The sequence below is a fragment of the Leucoraja erinacea genome, chromosome 8 (assembly GCF_028641065.1).
Source record: "Leucoraja erinacea ecotype New England chromosome 8, Leri_hhj_1, whole genome shotgun sequence".
Lineage (NCBI taxonomy): Eukaryota > Metazoa > Chordata > Chondrichthyes > Rajiformes > Rajidae > Leucoraja > Leucoraja erinaceus.
The window spans coordinates 28,382,614-28,404,849 of NC_073384.1; the positions used below are offsets into that span (position 1 = coordinate 28,382,614).

The window sequence follows — 22,236 nt, forward strand, 5'->3', positions numbered from 1 at the left end:
CTCATATGTCCAGCCATCCCTGGAATTCTTTCCTCAGAGGCCCACCCATCCCTGGAACTAACCCGGTGAACCTACGCTGCACTGCCTCAATAGCAAGAATGTCCTTCCTCAAATTAGGAGACCAAAACTGCACACAATACTCCAGGTGTTATCTCACCAGGGCCCTGTACAATGGCAGTAGGTCCTCCTTGCTCCTAAACTCAAATCCTCTCACAATGAAGGCCAACCTGCCATTAGCTTTCTTCACTACCAGCTGTACCTGCAAGCTTACTTTCAGTGACTGATGTACAAGGACAACCAGGTCTCGTTGAACCTCCCCTTTTCCGAATTCGACACCATTCAGATAATAATCTGCCTTCCTGTTCTTGCCACCAAAGTGGATAACCTCACATTTATCCATATTATGCTGCATCTGCCATGCATCTTCCTATTCGCCTAACCTATCCAAGTTACCCTGCAGCCTTATTGCATCCTCCTCGCAGCTCACTCTGCCACCCAGCTTTGTGCCATCCGCAAACTTGGAGATGTGAACATGTCAGCTCATCCATGATATTGGATATCAGAAAAGGTGTATGACAACAAAGAGGTAATAGAATGGTTGAGACATAGTGCGGAGGTAACAATGTTGTCATCAGCATACATGTAAAACCTGGTGAGATTTTAGATGTGCGTACAAACAAGCTGCAGATAGATTTGCTTTGGGGGGGGGGGGGGGGGGAGAGAAAGGGTTGGAGAAACTGTTGAGTGTTAAAAAGTGCCAAAAGATGCAGCTTTGAGGGACTGATATTAGGTAGATTTAAGACAACTATTATGTAGGCACTCTGCATGATAGCGATTATTATATTCATAATTGTCATGCAGTTGGCCCGATTAAAAGTTTAATCTATACAATTGACAAACAAATGTGGAATAAAAATTACATCAAAAGAAAGATCAACATTATCAATAATTTATTTATTGCTTTTTGATAGGTATGGGCCTTCCGACATCAGGTATTTAACAGCTAAGAACTCTTTTTATCCTCTGTTTACTAACAGCACAATCTGAATCACATTGCACAAAATTCTGCAGTGGGGAAAATTAATGGTTGAACTTGGTGATGGTCTTGTTGTAGAAATGCTGCAGAAGTCTACTCTATTAATGATTATAGCAATGTCAAAGTTCCTGAATGCCCTGCATATACTGTATGACTGATTTGATTATTTCAGTGTGAGGAAGTTGCTGACGTAATTCACCAGGCTGCTAGTGGAAGACAAGATATCTTGAATATAAAGCCCAAATACTTTCTGTTCAGTCATTTGCCATTTGTGCTTTAGTGTGATGTGCTTGTTTTTAAACAACAGTGAAGTGTATGAAAGCCATGTTATTTGGTAATTCTTGTGCAGATACTTGCAGAAGTCTGCTGTGCTTAGCTGGCTCTCCCGTTACAAGAATGATCACAATTCAAAATGGTACATCACTGGCTGCAATACATTTTGTAATGAAATAGCTTCATGGATATGCAAGCTGGATTTCCCCCCCCCAGCAAATTTACCTGCTGGCTCCTGCTCACTTTGACTGCACGAGAAATCATCCAGGCACAGGTCGATAAGAAGAACGTGGCCAGTGTCAGTTACAACAGCTACTATACCAAAAAACCACCGGAGACTTTGATTCAAGCGCTGTGTACTGGCTGTGGCACCTCCATGATTAACAATTGGCTCAATGCCTGTTACCTATGATTAAAAAAAATAAAATAAAAGGCTCTAGTAATTTTGGAATCACCCATCAAAATGCAAAATGAAAATGTTATAAACATCATTTTTTAAAAGCTGTCACAGCATTGTGTGTGAAAGAGACAGAGAGAGAGAGAGAGAGAGAGAGGAGATAGGATGGTTCCAAGTAATTAAGCCATCCATCCAACCACATTCAAGTTATACTTGGCAACTGATCTGTGAACGATGTTAAAACAATAACAATAACCTGCTTTGCATAAAAATTACTCCATTAAATTAATGTATTGAAAATCAGAAAAGAAAACAAAAGTTTGGAAAAAACTTACCAACAATTTTCCAAATCAAAGAATTCAGCATACATCATATATTATGTACTTCTGGGTGATCCAAAGTGGGAAAGTGTGTGTGCCACACTACATTAAGCAGTTTAATTCTGGACACTGACAACACGCACAAATGTTGTGTAAAAAAAAGGCACTTTTTAAATGAGTAACACTCCCAGGTATCAACATAAGGAAACCAATTCCAATAAAGGCACATACAGAATTCAAAACTGCTATACTGAAATTGAGAAAGATTATTCACCTTTTAGAATGTAATTATAACTAAATTCAAGATGCAACTTAACATAATGTAATCTTTTGTACAAAGGCTCAAACATCAATTGCTTTTGTGAATATTATTTAAAATAGGATCTTACGATCATTACTAAAATTGTATCTTACACGACCAATAATAAATTTGATTTTAAATCCCCGACTATATGTCAGTATGATGGGACAATTTATACATGCCAAAATTTGTCACGTGTGAAATGTTTTGTTTTTTTAATTAATTTACTTAATTAATGCATGAAAGGTCACAACAATGAGATCATTCTTTTTTTTCCCTTCCTATTGAAGGGCTGATTTTTTAGGAAGGGGAAAAGCATCTTTATGAAAGCAGAAATTCTGGAATGGTCTGAAAGGGGGAAAAAAAAACACATAATAAACCAAGGACAACTAGTTTACAGATTAGTAGAAAACAAAATCACTTTTTACTTTTCCTAACCCATCAGTTGTGGATATAAAAACGGAATTTTAAATACAGCTTTTGCACTCTTCCCCCCCCCCCCCCCCCACCCTCAATCGGCACAGTGGGGTACCGGTAGAGTTGCTGCTTTACAACGCCATGGACCCGGGTTTGACCCTGACTACGGATGCTGTGTGTAAGGAGTTTGTATTTTCTCCGTGACCTCCAGGTATTCTGGTTTCCCCCACACTCCAAAGATGTACCAGTTTGTAGGCTAATTGGCTTTGGTAAAATTGTAAATTGTCTGTAGTTTTTAGGATAGTGTTAGTGTACGGACGATCGTTGGTCAGCGTGGACTCGGTGGGCCGAAGGACCTGTTTCCGCACAGTACCGCTAAAGTCTAAATATTATTAAATATGTTGAAAATTGCAAGTAAATATTTACTAAACAAAGTAATTAATTATGCAAAGCAACTGTTAACTTGCCTGTGTAGGATGATTACATAAACATACCTTCCCAGGGAGGAATACTGCTTTAACCACTCTGGAAACTGAGAGGTCATAAAGGCAGAGGATGCTACCTTCAGATTCTTTTAATCCAATCAATAATCCAGTTCTTTTCAACCAACAAAATTCTTTGACCGCCAGAATGGTGGGAGGCTGCTCTCCAATTCCACAAAACCTATACGCAGACAGTCGTTCACCTGTGATCGAGTTAAGTAGCTCCAAATGAGCACCACAAGCCAGCCACGACAACCCATTTCTGCCTGAAAGAGAAACACAAAAATAATTATTTTACTTTCCTACTAGAATGTATGAACCCATCTTCACACATAGTAAGCCATTCAAAAAGCAAAATGAAGCAAACAAACATCCTGTGCTCACCAGACCAGCAGCCAGATTGTATACCCCCAAATTAACACTCAGTATGGCAGTTCTGCCCAAAAGGTCACAAAGACAATCGTTACCTATTTACAGCAATTTGGGATGGGTATCCTTTGGTAGGAACACCACCTAAATTACTTTGAATAAGATAAGCAAGGAGGTGGGTAAATCCATGTGAACATTTTATACACGTAATTGCTGATACAATTTGAATCTTAAGTCATCTTGTAAACAATGTACACAAAAATGCTGGAGAAACTCAGCGGGTGCAGCAGCATCTATGGAGCGAAGGAAATAGGCGACGATTCGGGCCGAAACCCTTCTTCAAACTGAGCCTTGTAAACAATGTATCCTTATTTTATCTGATCCTGTGAAAAAAAAATCACTGAAGGTATTATAACTTGACCCCCCTGAGATACAGGCAACACCCTCGGGGTGGGGGGGGTTGGACAGAAAATATCTTGTGCTGCAATATCGTACTCGTGTCAAGAAACACGTTGAAGAGAAGAGTTTCTTTCATTACTTTTTTCCCTCCTCCCACATAAATTCTCGAAAAGTGAAATTGATTCTGTGTCTCAATTTGTGAATTCTACAAGGGCAAAGATACGTTGGCTGAGCAACAGTGATACAGAATCAAATTTATCTTCAATAATGAATTCTTCCTTAATATCTGGGGATATGCAACCACACCTGGAGTATTGCGTATGGTTTTGGTCTCCTAATACGAGGAAAGACATTCTTGCCACAGAGGGAGTACAGAGAAGGACGTACACTCCATTGAGGATAAATGGGGATCCTGTGGATAGGGTGAACTGTTTTAAATATCTGGGAGTCCACATCTCCGAGGATATGACATGGGCATCACACGCCTCAGCACTCGTGAGTAAGGCAAGGCAGCGCCTTTACCACCTCAGGCAATTGAGGAAATTCAGAGTGTCTCCGAGGATCCTCCAGTGCTTCTACGCAGCGGCGGTGGAAAGCATCTTGTCCGGGAACATTGCCATCTGGTTTGGGAATTGCTCTGCCAAGGACACGAAGGCTCTGCAGAGAGTAGTGCGTTCGGCTGAACGCACTATGGGAACTTCACTTGCCCCCCTGCAGGAACTATACATCAGGAGGTGCAACTCCAGAGCCAACAATATCATGGGAGACCCCTTCCACCCCTGCAACGGATTGTTCCAGCTGCTACGGTCAGGCAAACGCCCCCGTTGCCATGCGGTGAGAACAGAGAGGTTGAGAAAGAGTTTCTTCCCAGAGGTCATTCGGACTGTAAATGCCTATCTCACCAGGGACTAACTCTACTGAACGTTTTTCCTTCCATTATTTATTATGTAAAGGTATATGTGTGTTATGGTTGTGTTTATAGTTTGTTTGGTTATTTGTCTTTTTGCACAAAAGTCCGCGAGCATTGCCACTTTCATTTCACAGCACATCTCGTATGTGTATGTGACAAATAAACTCGACTTGACTTGACTTGAGAAGGTTCACCAGACTGATTCCTGGGATGTCAGGACTTTCACATGATGAAAGACTGGATAGACTCGGCTTGTACTTGCTAGAATTTAGAAGATTGAGGGGGGGGATCTTATAGAAACGTACAAAATTCTTAAGGGGTTGGACAGGCTAGATGCAGGAAGATTGTTCCCGATGTTGGGGAAGTCCAGAACAAGGGGTTACAGTTTAAGGATAAGGAGAAAATCTTTTAGGACCGAGATGAGGAAAACATTTTTCACACAGCGAGTGGTGAATCTCTGGAATTCTCTGCCACAGAAGGTTGTCGAGGCCAGTATGTTGGCTATATTTAAGAGGGAGTTAAATGTGGCACTTGTGGTTAAAGGGACCAGGGGGTATGGAGAGAAGGCAGGTACAGGATACCGAGTTGGATGATCAGCCATGATCATATAGAATGGCGGTGCAGGCTCGAAGGGCCGAATGGCCTACTCCTGCACCTATTTTCTATGTTTTGCTATTTATTAGGTTTAAGAAATGAACAGAAAAGATTTCACACAAACATAAGAATTTCATGCAGGGGTAGGCTCTGAATCTTCTCCACCATTCTCCACCAGTATGGCTTATCTTTACTATTTTCTTCGCTATTCCTAGATCGGATTCCATTAATGCCAGAATTTTACCATTCTCTGTTCTGAACGAATTCAACTAATTAGCATCCACGGTAGAGAATGGGAGATTTGTCACCCACGGAAGGAATTTATTTTCATTTCAGCCCCAACTGCACCGGCTTTTAATTTCTTTAATCAGATAGCTACTTCAAAGTGAGAGAAACATCCTACCTACTACTGTTTACCATTGTAAGAATTTTGTAAATTTCAATGATCCCTTTTCATTCTACTGAACTCTCGCAATATCCCATTAGTCACAGCCTGCAAAATGTGTAAAAACATCAACTTATTTCTCTTTACCACCAACTTCATGTACTAATTTTTAGTAACTACACAGTTCACCACGAATGGCCATTGAAATTGACAAGAATTAAATTGATGAGTAACATACAGCCGTTAATATTTTTAGCTTGGGGTAATAACTAGCAATTATAAAGATGCTTATCTGAAAATTCTGTGGGAGAAATAAGCATCTTCATTATAGATCCAAGTATTTTCTCTGTTGTGGATATCAGGACAACAGGCTGGTGGTCCTCCCTTTTTACTCTACCTCGCTTGTTAAATAATGGGGTCAAATTTAGTCACAAAAACAATTCCAATATCTATGAGACTTTAGACGGTAATAATCAGAATCAGGTATTATTAAGGTGGGGTGACGGAGCTAGGGGAATCGATGGTCGGCATGAACTCACTCTGTGGGCCAAAGGGGCAGTTTCCACACTGCATCTTTCCACACTGAAACTGGATGACCTCAGGATCATCCAGGAAAACAAGTTTCCTGGACAGGACCTACAGCGAGATCGTTACACCGAAGATACTGGAAGAGAGAAGGTGGGTGACGATGATGAAGGGAAGGAAGCTTGGAGTACTGGAGACCCCAGGGGATGTACCTCTTGAAAACAGGTTCACCCTCTTGAAAGCTGTCGGGACCGAAGATGCTGCCAGTCTGAGCGGCTAACAGTTCTGAGAGTCAAACTGTGGTGCTGAAGCAAAGCTGAAGAGACAGACATCAGGCAGAGCCGTGGTAGTAGGGGACTCCATAGTGAGAGGTACAGACAGGGTTTTTTTGCGACAACAGGGGGGATTCAAGGATGGTGTGTTTCCTCCCCGGTACCAAGATCCAGGACGTCACAGACCGATTACAGGGCATCCTCAAGGATGAAGGTGAGCAGCCGGAAATGGTAGTGTGTGGCGGCACAAGTGACGCCGGGAAGAAGAGGAAAGACATTCTGCGGTGTTGACTTCAGAGAACTCGGAAAAGCAGGACCTTCAGGGTGGTTATCTCCGGTTTGCTTCTAGCTCCTTGTGCTGGTGAGGGCAGGAACAGGGAGATAGGGGATCTGAATGTGTGGCTGAGGAGCTGGTGTGGGAACCAGGGATTTAGATTCTTCGACCACTGGGTGTCTGTTTTGGGGTACGGGTGAATTGTACAAAAGGGACAGGTTGCACCTTAACAGGCTGCACCTTAACAGGCGGGGGACCAGCATTCTGGCAGGCAGGTTTTCCACTACTACAAGGGTCTAAACTAAATAGTGGGGGGAGGAGAAAGGAGACAAACTGGAAATAGAAGGATGGAGTTATAGGAAAAGAGAGAATAAGAAAAGTTAAGAAAGGCACCAGAATTAACGGGGCAGAAAGCTCAGGAAAGGATAGGGGAGTGTGGCCAAGTGAAATAGGAATCACTGTGAAAGGTGAGGGGGTAATGGATTAAAAGTATTATAAATGAATGCACGAAGTATAAGAAATAAAGTGGATGAGCTTGAGGTTCAGTTAGAAATTGGCAAATACAGGTGCACAACCTTTTATCCGAAATTCCGGAAACCGAAAAGCTCCGAAAACCGGACATTTTTTCCAGGATGTCGTCTGCACACCAAAGCTCGCTTTTGGCACAAACTTGACCCTAAACGACCCACGGTCAACCCAGGTCTGTACTACTGTACCGGCTGCCTCCTGCCCGGATGCACGCAGCCCCAGCTCCGCGATGTTGGGAGTCGGCGGCCACAGCGCTCTGGAGCTTACTGCACGGCGTCCCGGTAAGGCATTGCCCGCTCCCCGCCTCTCCGACCAGGTAGGGGACTAAGAATTAAAGTTTCCCCCTTCACCCCCCCACCACATAAAATCCCTCCAAACTAACATTTAAGCAATGATTTACAATGATTCCCCGGTCTCCGGGGAGGAGGCAGCCGCTCCAGACTTTTCAAGCCGCCCGCGCTACCTACCTAATCTACGCTAAAAATCTTCCATTCCGAAATCCGAAAAATTCAGAAATCCGAGAAGTGTCTGGTCCCAAGGCTTTCGGATAAAAGGTTGTGTACCTGTATGATGTTGTGGGAATTATTGGCCTGTTCCACAGACGACTCTTTAGGCGACAGCCAGGGACTAGTTTTAATGTAATTCACCTACGACACCTGGCGACAACCTAGGAAAACCTATGCCAACACATACGACAGCAAAAATTGTTGCCACTGTCGCTGAAATTTTTTCATGTCGAAAATTTAGCAGCAGTCGCCTGTAGTAGCCCAAAAAAATTGCATAACTGGGACACGCCCATTACAGAGACATGGCTGCAAGAGGAACAGGGCTAGGAACTAAATAATCAAGGGTATACTGTAGGGGCCGATTTCTATATCGTTCGAGAAATTGACCCTCCAGCCCGCTAAATGGATGAGCATGGTTAAGGGTAATGTCTTTGAAACGAATGCGAGCTCAACCACAGAGACCTTCAGAGCTTCACAGGTAAGTCTTCAAAACAGTCTTTTGATGAATAAATTCTCTATTGTTGATAGAAAACAGTAAGATACATCCAAATTTCTTCAGACAATCTTCATCGAACTCCAGCTTATTAATTTAAACATTAGAAAACTCCTCGTGTCTCTGTTACACTTCGCATGGTCGAAGGGCAAAGCTTCTCCATGGTCTCTCCAAACTAATCTAAAAACTGAACTTCTGTACAAGCTACATAGCCCAAAACACACCCAAGAATATGTCATAAATCCCACCCACAATATAACGGGCAGTCTAAAATTTAAAGGCACATGCCATCATCAATGACATGCAAAACAAGCCAAATGGCCACTACATATACGTCCTATCGAAAAGACAGACAGGTGGGTAGAGGGGGATGGGGTAGCTCTGTTCGTGAGGAATGAAATTCAGTCCCTTGCGAGGGGTGACATAGAATCAGAAGATTTAGTCAGTATGGATAGAATTGAGGAATTGAGGGTAAAAATTGGTTGGCAGACAGGAAACAAAGAGTAGGGATTAACAGGTCCCTTTCAGAATGGTAGGCTGTGACTAGTGGTGTACCGCAAGACTCGGTGCTGGAACCACAGCTATTTACAATATATTTTGAAGATTTAGCAAATTTGCAATTGACACGAAGCTGGGTGGCAGTGTGAACTTTGAAGAGGATGCTATGAAGATGCAGGACGACTTGGACAGGTTGGGCAAGTGAGCAGATGCATGGCAGATGCAGTTTAATGTGGATAAATGTGAGGTTATCCACATTGGTGGCAAAAACAAGAAGGCAGATGATTATCTGAAGTGTCAAGTTGGGAAAAGGGAAAGTATAACGAGATCTGGGGGGGGTCCTCTGTTGGCCTTCATAACAGGAGGAGTTGAGTATAGGAGCAAAGAGGTCTTTCTGCAGTTGTACAGGGCCCTAGTGTGCAGTTTTGGTCTCCAAATTTGAGGAATGACGTTCTTGCTATTGAGGGAGTGCAACGTAGGTTTACGAGGTAAATAGCCGGGAGGGCGGGACTGTCAAATGTTGATAGAATGGAGAGAAGGCAGAAAAACCTCAGAAGGCAATTGCGGCCAATTCTCTGGATGCTTTCAAGAGTTAGATAGAGCTCTTAAAGATAGGCTCTAGGGATATGGGGAGAAGGCAGGAACGGGGTACTGATTGTGGATGATCAGCCATGTTCACAATGAATGGTGGCGTTGGCTCAAAGGGCTGAATGGCCGACTCCTGCACCTATTGTCTAAAATTCCAGGATGTGTACAATCAGGTAATTTGTATTTATCTACTTTTAGTTTCACTGGCTTCTCTTGTACTCATTTGTACACTTTCTTCCGTTTTTGATTCTCACTAGATTTTAGTTCTTTTGATTAACTGGCATACATAAAACATGCAGTTTCTCTTCACCAAATATAATTAAATGTACTCAAATTTAAATGAAATACTTTGTCAGAAAACTCTCAAAGGACAACTGTACCTTCCACGCTTAATCCTCCAAGGTAACGAGGTAGTTGTATTTTAGTGGAGAGATAAATAAACATCTTACAACAGCCAACATAAACTATAGACTAAGTGGGACCCGTTGGGTTCCTGTCACACAGGAGGCCTGGTCCCCCAACGCAACCTGTTCCCCCAACGCAATATTCCACCACTCACCCATAGCCTCCAACTGTGCAGGCACGGCTAATTTCCCCTCATTCCAGCACCGTCTCCCCCCTCCCTCTTCATTCCCCTCCCCAGTCCCTCCCTCTCCCCTACCCTCAGTCACTCCCTCCCTCCATAACTCATCTCCCCTCCGTTACCCCCTCCTATCCCTCTATCCCCCACCTCCCCATACCCCCCCACTATCCCTCCTCACCTCCCCCACTGCCCTATTTCCCACCTCCCCCACCTTTCCCCTCTCCTCCTACCCTACCCAATCCCTCCCTTATCCCGCCTTTCCGTTACCCTCAGTCACTCCCACCCTCCATCTCTCCCCCCCCCCTCCTCACCTCCCCCACTTCCCCCCTCTCACTCAATCCCCCCACTCTCCCTCCTCACCTCCCCAGGATCTCAAGGTTGCCGCTCCTCTCCCTTCTTGCGTGCCCCAGAGGAGCATCAGCTGTCGGCGCCCTCAGAGCCAGGCTTAGCACCCAGACCCCGGATTCTCGGCGCGGCCCCAGAGCACTAGTAGCTACGACCGCGCCGGCAGAAGTAGGCGGGTGCCGGTGAATGACAGCGAACATGACCAATCAGTGCGGCAATGGTGCAGGATGGGGCGTCGCTGTCCCTTATTCAACCTTTCTCTGTAACTTAGTTGTTGAAACCCAGGCAACATTCTAGTAAATCTCCTCTGTACTCTCTCTATTTTGTTGACATCCTTCCTATAATTGGGCGACCAAAATTGTACACCATACTCCAGATTTGGTCTCACCAATGCCTTGTACAATTTTAACATTACATCCCAGCTTCTATACTCAATGCTCTGATTTATAAAGGCTAGCACACCAAAAGCTTTCTTTACCACCCTATCTATATGAGATTCCACCTTCAAGGAACTATGCACGGTTATACCCAGATCCCTCTGTTCAACTGTATTCTTCATCTCATCTCTTCATCAACTTCATCTCTAATTTTCTGCACAACAATGTTGAAGTTGCTATCATCATAATTTTTCCGTAATGATGACTCGCTCGGTATATGTTCCTCTGGGTATTTCTCTAAAAAACCTCTGAGAGATTTGTTTTCCAATTTCCACAGTGGAATTCCAGCATCAATGAATGTTTTGCACAGGATACATGAAAACTCAGATTTGCGACTGGAGCCAGCAGTAAATGTTGTGAGGAGACAAGCTTGTGTATTTCCCGCTTTCAGTTTCTCTGCCGCCTGACGTGTTTAGCTGTCTGTACATGCTGGGAGATGAAATATTTCTTTTCATGATTCACAGCTTTCTCACATGCTTTGCACAAAACAGCACACAGTTGGCTGTAGAGAATGTATCACTCCCGTACACTCTCACCAAATCATTCAGTTTTTTACAAGGCGTTGAGTTGACTTTAGGCATTTTGACGTTTGCAGGGGTAGATCCCACAGGAACGGGGACGCAAACCTCTACAGGCAGGCCAAGTACAAGCTGAGAAGAGGAATTAGAGCTGCCAAGGAAAGGTACTCTGAGAAGTTGAGGGGCTAGTTCTCAGCAAATTACTTATTCAGTGTGGAAGGGCTTGCAAGTAATCACAAGCTACAAGGGAAAAAAACCCCGCTCCTTGGACAATTGTCAGCTGACCAATGACCTGAACAAGTTCTACTGTAGTTTCGATACACAGACACATGGTGAGGGGGGTGTGGGGTACCCCACACCCCCCTCCCCAACCAACACTTCACACCTACTCACAGCCTGACCAGTATGAAAAGGCTAGATCCTTCCCCACCTACACTTTCCCAATCACCACTTCATACCTACTTAAAGCATGACTCCAGTCTGCAAAGACTGGACCCTTTCCCACACACCCTTTTCCAATCACCAATTAACACCTACTTACAGCCGGGTTTCGCCCCGGTAGTGTAAATTTTCTTGTAAGTTTCCTTAAAATGGGAAAAAAGGCTGATTGGGGCACGCAATCGTGAAAAAGGCATTTATACTCCTCCCATTTCCTCCAAATACAAGGCGTAGCTATGGGCACACGCATGGGCCCCAGCTATGCCTGCCTATTTGTCGGTAACGTCGAGCAATCCTTGTTCAATACATACCAGGGCCCCATCCCCGACCTCTACCTCCGCTACATCGACGACTGCTTTGGTGCCACATCCTGCACCCGCACACAACTGACTGACTTCATCCACCACCACTAACTTCCATCCGGCACTCAAATACACCTGGACCATTTCCGACACTTCCCTACCATTCCCTGACCTCACTTTCTCCATTGCAGGTGATAGACTTATGATCGACATGCACTATAAACCCACTGACTCCCATGGCTATCTGGACTACACTTCTTTCCACCCTGCTTCCTGTAAGGGCTCCATCCCCTACTCCCAATTCCTCCGCCTACGCCGCATCTGCTCCACGGATGAGGCGTTCCACACCAGGACATCTGAAATGTCCTCATTATTCAGGGAACGGGGGTTCCCCTCCTCCACCATAAATGAGGCTCGCACCAGGGTCTCTTCCATACCCCGCAACACTGCTCTCTCTCCCCATCCCCCCACTCGCAACAAGGGCCGAGTCCCCCTAGTCCTCACCTTTCACCCCACCAGCCGTCACATACAAAAAGTAATCCTCCGTCAGTTTCGCCACCTCCAACGTGACCCCACCATTCGCCACATCTCCCCATCTCCCCCCATATCTGCCTTCCGCAAAGACCGCTCCCTCCATAACTCCCTTGTCAATTCTTCCCTTCCCTCTCGTACCACCCCCTCCCCGGGCACTTTCCCTTGCAACCGCAAGAGATGCAACACTTGTCCCTTTACCTCCCCCCTCGACCGTTCAAGGACCCAAGCAATCGTTCCAGGTGCGACACAGGTATACCTGCATCTCTTCCAACTTCATCTATTGCGTCCGCTGCTCTAGATGTCAGCAGATCTATATCGGTGAGACCAAGCGGAGGTCGGGCGATCGTTTCGCCGAACACCTCCGCTCGGTCCGCAATAACCAAGCTGACCTCCCGGTGGCTCAGCACTTCAACTCCCCCTCCCACTCCGTCTCCGACCTCTCTGTCCTGGGTCTCCTCCATGGCCACAGCGAGCAGCACCCGAAATTGGAGGAACAGCACCTCATATTCCGTTTGGGGAGTTTGCATCCTGGGGGCATGAACATCGAATTCTCCCAATTTTGTTAGTCCTTGCTGTCTCCTCCCCTTCCTCAGTCCCCCTGCTGTCTCCTCCCATCCCCCAGCCTTCGGGCTTCTCCTCCTTTTTCCTTTCTTGTCCCCGCCCACCCCCGCCCCCGATCAGTCTGAAGAAGGGTTTCGGCCCGAAACGTCGCCTATTTACTTCGCTCCATAGAAGCTGCTGCACCCGCTGAGTTTCTCCAGCTTTTTTGTGTAACCGTGAAAAAGGCATTATCTTCCTGAAATTATCAAAAAAGGTATGTAAAGGCACTTATGGCAAAATCCTGGCTCTAGTAATCATGTATTCTCTTTTCACTGACTGGATATCACACAATAAAAAAAGCTTTTCACTGTGCCACAGTACAAGTGACAATAATAAACTAAACTGAATAGTCCGAATACTCCAAAAAAAACAACCCCAGAAAGATATCACATACAAGAGAAAGAACTGGGCTACAGGTTGAAAGGCAAAGATATAAAGCGAAAGGGAATTGACATGAGGCACACAAATGCTGACTAGTAACAACTTGTAACAACAGTCAATCAGATCTTGAATATTTTCTCAAATAAAAAGTGCTTTGTATACAGATTTGACAACAGGTGGTTCATTGGTAATGAAGGGGGTATTCCACTCCTAACGTCTGCTCATAAGACATGTTCCACTGCATTTACATAAGTGTAGTAAGATCCAGTAAATCCTGAACAGCTGTAATGCTTTCAATAAATTCCCACAAACATCTTGAGCAGACAATAACGCATTTAAAGCAGACCATGCATCTCTGAAGCAAGGGCTAGAGCTGGCTGGAATATACCTCATTTTAATTGCACTAAAGTTCACACTCTTTATGGTATGCTAACAGTTCCCAGCACAGATAATATGCAGATCAGGGTTGAGTCAATGTTACCTGTGTAAAACAACAAACTCATGGAAAGTTTGATTCAGTTTTATCTTGAGAAATTACCATTCAATAAATTCCGAGCACGAGTCGAGTTCTATTAAAACCACGGCATCACAGAATTAATCACTACAGATAAACAGAAGAAACTCGCTCACACTAGAATTGGCACAACTTTTTCAACAGCTGTCAAAGAATATTCCATAAACTAGGTTGAATAAGAGTCCAGTGCAAGATTATCCCTTGTCCAACACTACATAGCCATCCTATTCTATCTGGCAAGAAGTTTGAATATATTAATTCAAATTAGAGCATTGGACACTTACATGCAAGATGACAGCAAGATGTCATCATTATTCCACCAGAACCGTAACACATAAACTAAAAGTGGACAAGCAGTAGAGTTTAAATATCCTTCAAATAATAGGGGTTTAAGATGCAGATACAATGACTGCAATCCAAAGCTGTGCAATGGCTCAAATCAGTACTCAACTTCCAATAAACAAATGTTATTAAACCAGACCTACAGGCAAAACATATTGTTTAACTTTTACTGTACACAAATAGATACGTAATTAGAGTCAAGTGCATAGAAACAGACCTTCAGTGCAACTCATGTATGCTGACCAAGATGTCCTATCCCTCAATAACTTCGCGTTCGACTCCTCCCACTTCCTCCAAATACAAGGCGTAGCTATGGGCACACGCATGGGCCCCAGCTATGCCTGCCTATTTGTAGGTTACGTCGAGCAATCCTTGTTCAATACATACCAGGGCCCCATCCCCAACCTCTACCTCCGCTACATCGATGACTGCTTTGGTGCCACCTCCTGCACCCGCACACAACTGACTGACTTCATCCACTTCACCACTAATTTCCACCCGGCACTGAAATACACCTGGACCATTTCCGACACTTCCCTACCATTCCTTGACCTCACTATCTCCATTGCAGGTGATAGACTTCTAACCGACATACACTATAAACCCACTGACTCCCATGGCTATCTGGACTACACTTCTTCCCACCCTGCTTCCTGTAAGGACTCCATCCCCTACTCCCAATTCCTCCGTCTACGCCGCATCTGCTCCACGGATGAGGCGTTCCACACCAGGACATCTGAAATGTCCTCACTATTCAGGGAACGGGGGTTCCCCTCCTCCACCATAAATGAGGCTCGCACCAGGGTCTCTTCCATACCCCGCAACACTGCTCTCTCTCCCCATCCCCGCACTCGCAACAAGGGCCAAGTCCCCCTAGTCCTCACCTTTCACCCCACCAGCCGTCACATACAAAAAATAATCCTCCGTCAGTTTCGCCACCTCCAACGTGACCCCACTACTCGCCACATCTTCCCATCTCCCCCCATATCTGCCTTCCGCAAAGACCGCTCCCTCCATAACTCCCTTGTCAATTCTTCCCTTCCCTCTCGGTCCACCCCCTCCCCGGGCACTTTCCCTTGCACTCGCAAGAGATGCAACACTTGTCCCTTTACCTCCCCCCTCGACTCCGTTCAAGGACCCAAGCAATCGTTCCAGGTGCGACAGAGGTTTACCTGCATCTCTTCCAACCTCACCTATTGCATCCGCTGCTCTAGATGTCCGCAGCTCTATATCGGTGAGACAAAGCGGAGGTTGGGCGATCGTTTCGCCGAACACCTCCGCTCGGTCCGCAATAACCAAGCTGACCTCCCGGTGGCTCAGCACTTCAACTCCCCCTCCACTCCGCCTCCGACCTCTCTCTCCTGGGTCTCCTCCATGGCCACAGCGAGCAGCACCGGAAATTGGAGGAACAGCACCTCATATTCCGTTTGGGGAGTCTGCACCCCGGGGGCATGAACATCGACTTCTCCCAATTCTGTTAGTCCTTGCTGTCTCCTCCCCTTCCTCAGCTCCCCTGCTGTCTCCTCCCACCCTCCAGCCTTCCGGCTACTCCTCCTTTTCCCTTTCTTGTCCCCACCCACCCCCACCCCTGATCAGTCTGAAGAAGGGTTTCGGCCCGAAACGTTGCCTATTTCCTTCGCTCCATAGATGCTGCTGCACCCGCTGAGTTTCTCCAGCTTTTCTGTGTGTCCTATCTAAGCTAGTCCCATTTGCCTGCGTTTGGTCAATATCCCTCCAAACCTTTGGTATCCATGTTCCTGTCCAAGTGTCTTTTAAATGCTCACAAGTATAGGAGTAGAATTAGGCCATTTGGCCCATCAAGTTTACTCCACCATTCAATCATGGCAGATCTCTGCCTCCAAATCCCGAATCCCATTATTCTCCCTATAACCCTTGACACCCGTTCGAATCAAGAAGTTGTCTATCTCTGCCTTAAAAATATCCACTGACTTGGCCTCCACAGCTCTCTGTGGCAATGAGTTCTACAGATGAACTAATCTGTGACTAAAGAAGTTCCTCCTCACCTCTTTTCCAAAAGAGTGCCCTTTAATTCTGAAGCTATGACCTCTGGTCCTAGGCTCTCCCAATAGTGAAAACATCCTTTCCACATCCACTCTACGTCTTTCACTATTCTGTAGTTTCAATGAGGTCCCCCCCTCAACTTTCTAAACCCCAGCGAGTAGAGGCCCAGTGCTATCATATGCTAACCCACTCATTCCTGGAATCATTTCTGTAAACCTCCCCTGGACCCTCTCCAGAGCCAGCACATCCTTCCTCAGATATGGGGGCCCAAATTTGCTCACAGTTCTCCAAATGCAGCCTGACCAGCACCTCATAGAGCCTCAGCCATCCATCTGTTTTTGCATTCCAGTCCTCTTGATACAAATGCTAGCATTGAATTTGCCTTCCTTACTACTGAAATGCTGGCTCTACCGAACTACCAAAATGCTTTTATAGTATCTCTCTCAACTGTCTCCTCTAACAGCTCAATCCACATACCCACCACCCTCTGATTGGAAAATGTTGCCCCTCAGGTTCTTATTAAATCTTGCCCTCTCATCGCAAACATATGTTCTCTTGTTTTGAGTAACCTACTCTGGATAAAAGACCCCGTGCATTCACCCTATCTATTCCCCTCATGATTTTATACATTTCCGTAAAATCACCCTCGGCCTCCTGCATGCCAATGAATGTCCTAGCCTGCCCAACCTCTCCCTATCATGCAAATCCTAGAGCCCTGACAACATCCTCGTGAAACCTCTCTGCATTCTTTGCAGCTTAATGACATTCTTCTTATAGCAGGGTGACCAAAACAGAATGCACCACTTCATGTCCTTCCTCACCAACATCTTGCACAACTGTAACAATAACATCCCAACTTCCATACTCAATGCACCGACTGATGTACCAAAGCCTTCTTGACTACCATATCAACCTGATATTCCACTTTCAGGGAACTATATGTACCTGTACTCCTTGATCCCGCTGCTCTACAACACTCCCCAGGGTCTTACCATTCACTGTGATGGTCCTGCCCAGGGTTGACTACCCAAAATACAACACTTCACACGTATTTGCATTAAACTCCATTGGCTATTCTTCCGCCCATTTGCCCAACTGATCAAGAGCCTGTTGTAATTTTTGATGACCACCTTCACCATCTATACCACCCACTTTAGTGTCATCTGCAAACTTATTCACCTTGCCTTGTACATTATCATGCAAATCATTGATGCAAACCACAAACAGCAATGGGCCCAGCACTGAAATTCGTAAGACACGATCTCCCCAGTACAAAAGCATGCTAACACCATAAATCAGACCCTGTCTATACAAATGCACAAACACATACCTGCCAACATTTGAAAATGAAAAATCTAACTTTGAGTGCGCAGGTTGATGGAGTGCGAATGCCAAAGGTGCTCGGCCATTATGGGTGGGGTCATACCCATGCGAGAGCACAAGAATGCATAACTTGTTTATTGACTATCTGTAATACAGTTTATTGTGTATTATATGTCATAGCTGCGTTCTTGCATTTGTCCAGAAGTTTATCATTGAAAGTCATTTGGTAGCAACATTTCCCCATGACCTGGGGAAACGTTAAGAGACTGGAATCTCTATGCCTCGTTCTTTTTTTCTCTCTTTCTCTCCCTCTCCCTGTCTCTCTCACTCCCTCCTCCCCCCCCCCCCCCCCCTCTCTCTGAAGCTGGTTGGTGATTGGCCACAACGCCCCTCGGATACTGTGTCTGATTGGCCGCCGAGTGCCCAGCGCATTATGTGATTGGACACCATGCCCTTGGAGACAGCGGCCGATTGGACAGGAATTTTAAGGGAAGCTGGTCGGTGATTGGACGCAATCCCCTTAGAGACAGATCCCCTTTGATTGGCCGTTTTTTCCCCCTCATTCAAAAACCGTACTGTTCCGATTTTTCACACTGTTAACTTAAAAATCGGAACCAATACGATGAAATTGGACTAGTTGGCAGGTATGTATACATCTTACCCTTTAGCACCTTCTCCAGATATTTGCCTCCACATATGTTAACCTCACTGGTCTATGGTTCTCAGGCTTTTCCTTGCAGCCCTTCTTATACAGAGGCACAACATTAGCCTTCCAGTCATCAGGCACCTCACCTATGTCTTATGATTCATATATCTCAGCCAGTGTTCCCACTATATCTTCTCGAGCTTCCACAGCGTGTTCATGTATATATGATCAGGCCTAGGATATTTATCTAGCTTCATAAGCCCTAGGGTGTCCTGTACCCACTTGACTGTTATACAGACTGTCCTCCAGGCACTCCATTAACAGTATCAAGTTCCTCGCCTTCACATTTTCTCCACAATAAAAACAGGAGAAATGCCCATCGACCTTACCCATCTCTTGCAGCTGCACGCATAGATGATTACTTTGATTCCGAGGGGCCCTATTCTCTCTCTCTAGTTTTTTCTTTTAATGTATAGAAAATATTTTTGGATTCACCTTAATATTATCTGTCAGACCCATCTCCTGCCCCTTCCAGCTTTTAGCACCAGGTGATGATGCAGAAGCAATTTTGGAAGCCTCCCTCTACCCCCTTTCCCTCCCACCCTGCCTCTCTTCCTTTTTTTCTCCTTCCCTCAATTATTCCCTCCCTCTCCCTACACCTCCAGCTCTCCCCCTTGAGCCCACCCACCGTTCTGTAAAATCAAGGCCAATCCCACTGGTAACCTTTCACCACTAGGCTTATCCAGAATTCTACCACAGCCTGAAAAATAAGCAAAGGCTCAACTTCCACTCACTCAATGTTCCAAAGACTCAATGTTATATGAGAATTTTCTCGAAGTTTGTGACCCATAGCGCTGTGGCCATGGTGCTGTGTAAATAGCAATATGTTTTTAAGCTCATAGCGCTCCAGCCGGTAGCGCTATATTTAGAACCCATAGCGCTGTAGCCGACAGCTCGTCGTTTAAATTCCCATGCGTTAAACTGACAGCGCTCCGTTTAAACCTGGAGTGGGACAGGCAGATCAAAGCTTACAAAAATCATCCAGATCTTGAAATTTTAAATACTAATAGATTGAATCTGCTATAATTTTTAGAGGTACAGAATGACTTTTTAAATCCTTGCATTTTTTAAGCAGCAAGATCTCACGTCAATTTCACCGGGTTATTACTTTTTCATTGGCAAGTGGTATGTTAATGAAACAGGAAGTCGGGCCGATTTAAAAAAAATCCCCATTTAACAACGTAAAACCGTACATCAGTATTCTTATCGCATTTCCGTACAAAATACGAAAAATCCGTACTACTTGGCAGCTTTGCTAATGCCATCAAAGTTGGCCTGACCCTAATTCAGAGCTCTTGCTTGTGGACAAATCCACAACTATTTTAATGCTATTAGCTGATCCCAAAAGCCTCACCCACCAACACTTCAGTCACCTGCCCTTCCCAATTTCTTAAGAGTAGATCAAATTACCCCTTGCCCTTATAAGTCCCTCTACATATTACAGGAAACTTTCCTGAACACATTTGACAAATTTCACTCCGTCTAAGTCCTTGGCATTAGTCTATATTGGGAAAGTTAATATTATGACATCCCTATTAGTCTTGCAGCCACCTGTAACCTCCCAGCATATTTGCTTTTCAAATTGACTATTTGGGAGCCTATAGTAATTGTGTATATGGGCCATTATTTGGAAAGTGAACCAAAATGTCACACACGTTACCAAATGACATCACATAAAGTAATACATTAAAAAATTATTGTAAGAGATTAATCTTATTCGTTGTTATTTTCCTACCTACAGAACTATATGCATGTTTGCTAAACATATAAGAACTCTAGCTTTTTAAAATTCACAAGAGTTTGTAAGATTAAACCGAGTTATGGAAAAAATGCTTCCGTGAGGTCACACACGTGACCAGTCATATTTGACCTCTGACCCTAAACAAACATTGTCTGCATAACATAAATATTTAACTTCATAAACCTCAAAAAAGAATCATATCTACAGTGCAAAACAATATACCTGTAATGCTTTCAGAATTAGAGATGTATTCCACAATTTTTCGTCACATGCGTGACTAAGAATGGGCTATATTACAACTTAATCTTGTGATGGAGGTGATGTGGGTCGGTAACTTTGTCTTTATATTGACTTAATTGGACATAATTCTCCCCCAGAGAAATTTTGAAATGTTGAACCACACTAAATGTTCTATGTGGAAATAATTCATTCATATGGATACAATTTATTACTACAGGTGCACAACCTTTTATCCGACGATCCAAATAACGAAAACCTCCGAATAGCGACATTTTTTCGGTCCTTGAAGAAAGGTCCTTGAAAACGTTCACCGAGGGCGGCCCGCAGAGGTGACAGCGGAACCTCCGGTCGGTCCTCGAAGAAAGGGGAACTAAATCCCCATTCATAAAAGAGAAGATGAGGGTATATTGCGCGGGAGGGTTAATAATTGACAATATGCTGCTACCTGCCAGCTGCGTTAAAAAGTTCCCACGGTAGACGTGGTAACTTTTTAACTCAGCGTGCAGGCAGCAGTAGATTGTCGCTCCCTTCAATTTCACCAGCTCCCCGCTCATTGCACCGGCGCGGGGGCTTTGTACTGTCTTCACGTCACGATGCTAGCAGCATAGTGCAGTCACCGGAGACGTCAGGACCAACGGAACACCGACCCCCAGGCCCACTGCAAGCACGGAGATCCCAGATCAGCAACTCCAGCCCAGCCCCGTTCCAACTCCAGAAGAACACGCTCCTCGTATGGGCAGAAGCTGATGGTGTGCAAGAATAACGTCTTGTTCTTGGGTCGCGCAGCTCGGGCTGTGGGCGAACTGCCACTTGTCGCCATAGCGGCCCATCGGGGAGCAGATTCCTCTGGAGTTGGATGGGGAGGGGGGTATTGTGCTGTTTGATCGCCCCCTACTATTCCAGGGACAGGGAGACAGGACGTTCACCGAGGGCGGCCCGCAGAGGTGACAGCGGAACCTCCGGTCGGTCCTCGAAGAAAGGGGAACTAAATCCCCATCCATAAAAGAGGTGAGGGTATATTGCGCGGGAGGGTTAATAATTGACAATATGCTGCTGCCTGCCCGCTGAGTTAAAAGTTCCCACGGTAGACACGATACACAGTGTAGGCAGCAGCAGATTGTCGCTCCCTTCAGTTTCACCCCACCTACACCCCTCTGCTCCCCGGCCATGTGTGTGACCCCTTCCCTCCCCTCTCCAGCTCCCCGCTCATTGCACCGGCGCGGGGGCTTTGCACTGTCTTCAAGTCGGCGATGGCTGCAGGTCAGTGCAGTCACCGGAGACGTCAGGACCAATTGGACGTCGACCACCAGGCCCACCGCAAGCACGGAGATCCCAGAGACCCACAGCCAACAGCAGCCCAGCCCAGCCCCGCTCCAACTACAGGGGAACCTGGGTTGCGGATGACGGGGCGCAGCTCGGGGCGTCGTAGGGGCCCATCGGGGAGCGGGTTCCTGTTGGTCCTGACGTCTCCGGCCACCTGCTATCCTCCGGGAACTGTACCGCCCTTGCAGGAGAGTGGGGTTGTTTGCAGTTGCAGAGGGAGGGGGCAAGGGCGGTACAGTTCCCAGTCTCAGCTCCAGTCCAGGGGGGTGGCCGGAGACGTCAGGACCAACGGGACAGCGACCCCCAGGCCCACTGCAAGC

The 22,236-nt window shown here is 45.5% G+C and overlaps 1 protein-coding gene across 4 annotated transcripts in view; it reads right to left on the reverse strand.

Moving 5' to 3' along the window:
* The window catches only part of ahctf1 (AT hook containing transcription factor 1), a 113,961-nt gene that overhangs the window by 75,317 nt on the left and 16,408 nt on the right, over positions 1-22,236 (reverse strand). For all 4 annotated transcript variants that reach the window (XM_055639293.1, XM_055639295.1, XM_055639292.1 and 1 more), the window contains exons 3-4: positions 3,239-3,492; positions 1,535-1,715 (exon numbers count right to left, since the gene is read on the reverse strand). In XM_055639293.1, coding sequence (XP_055495268.1) covers positions 1,535-1,715; positions 3,239-3,492 — 435 coding nt within the window. The remainder of the gene's footprint in view (positions 1-1,534; positions 1,716-3,238; positions 3,493-22,236) is intronic.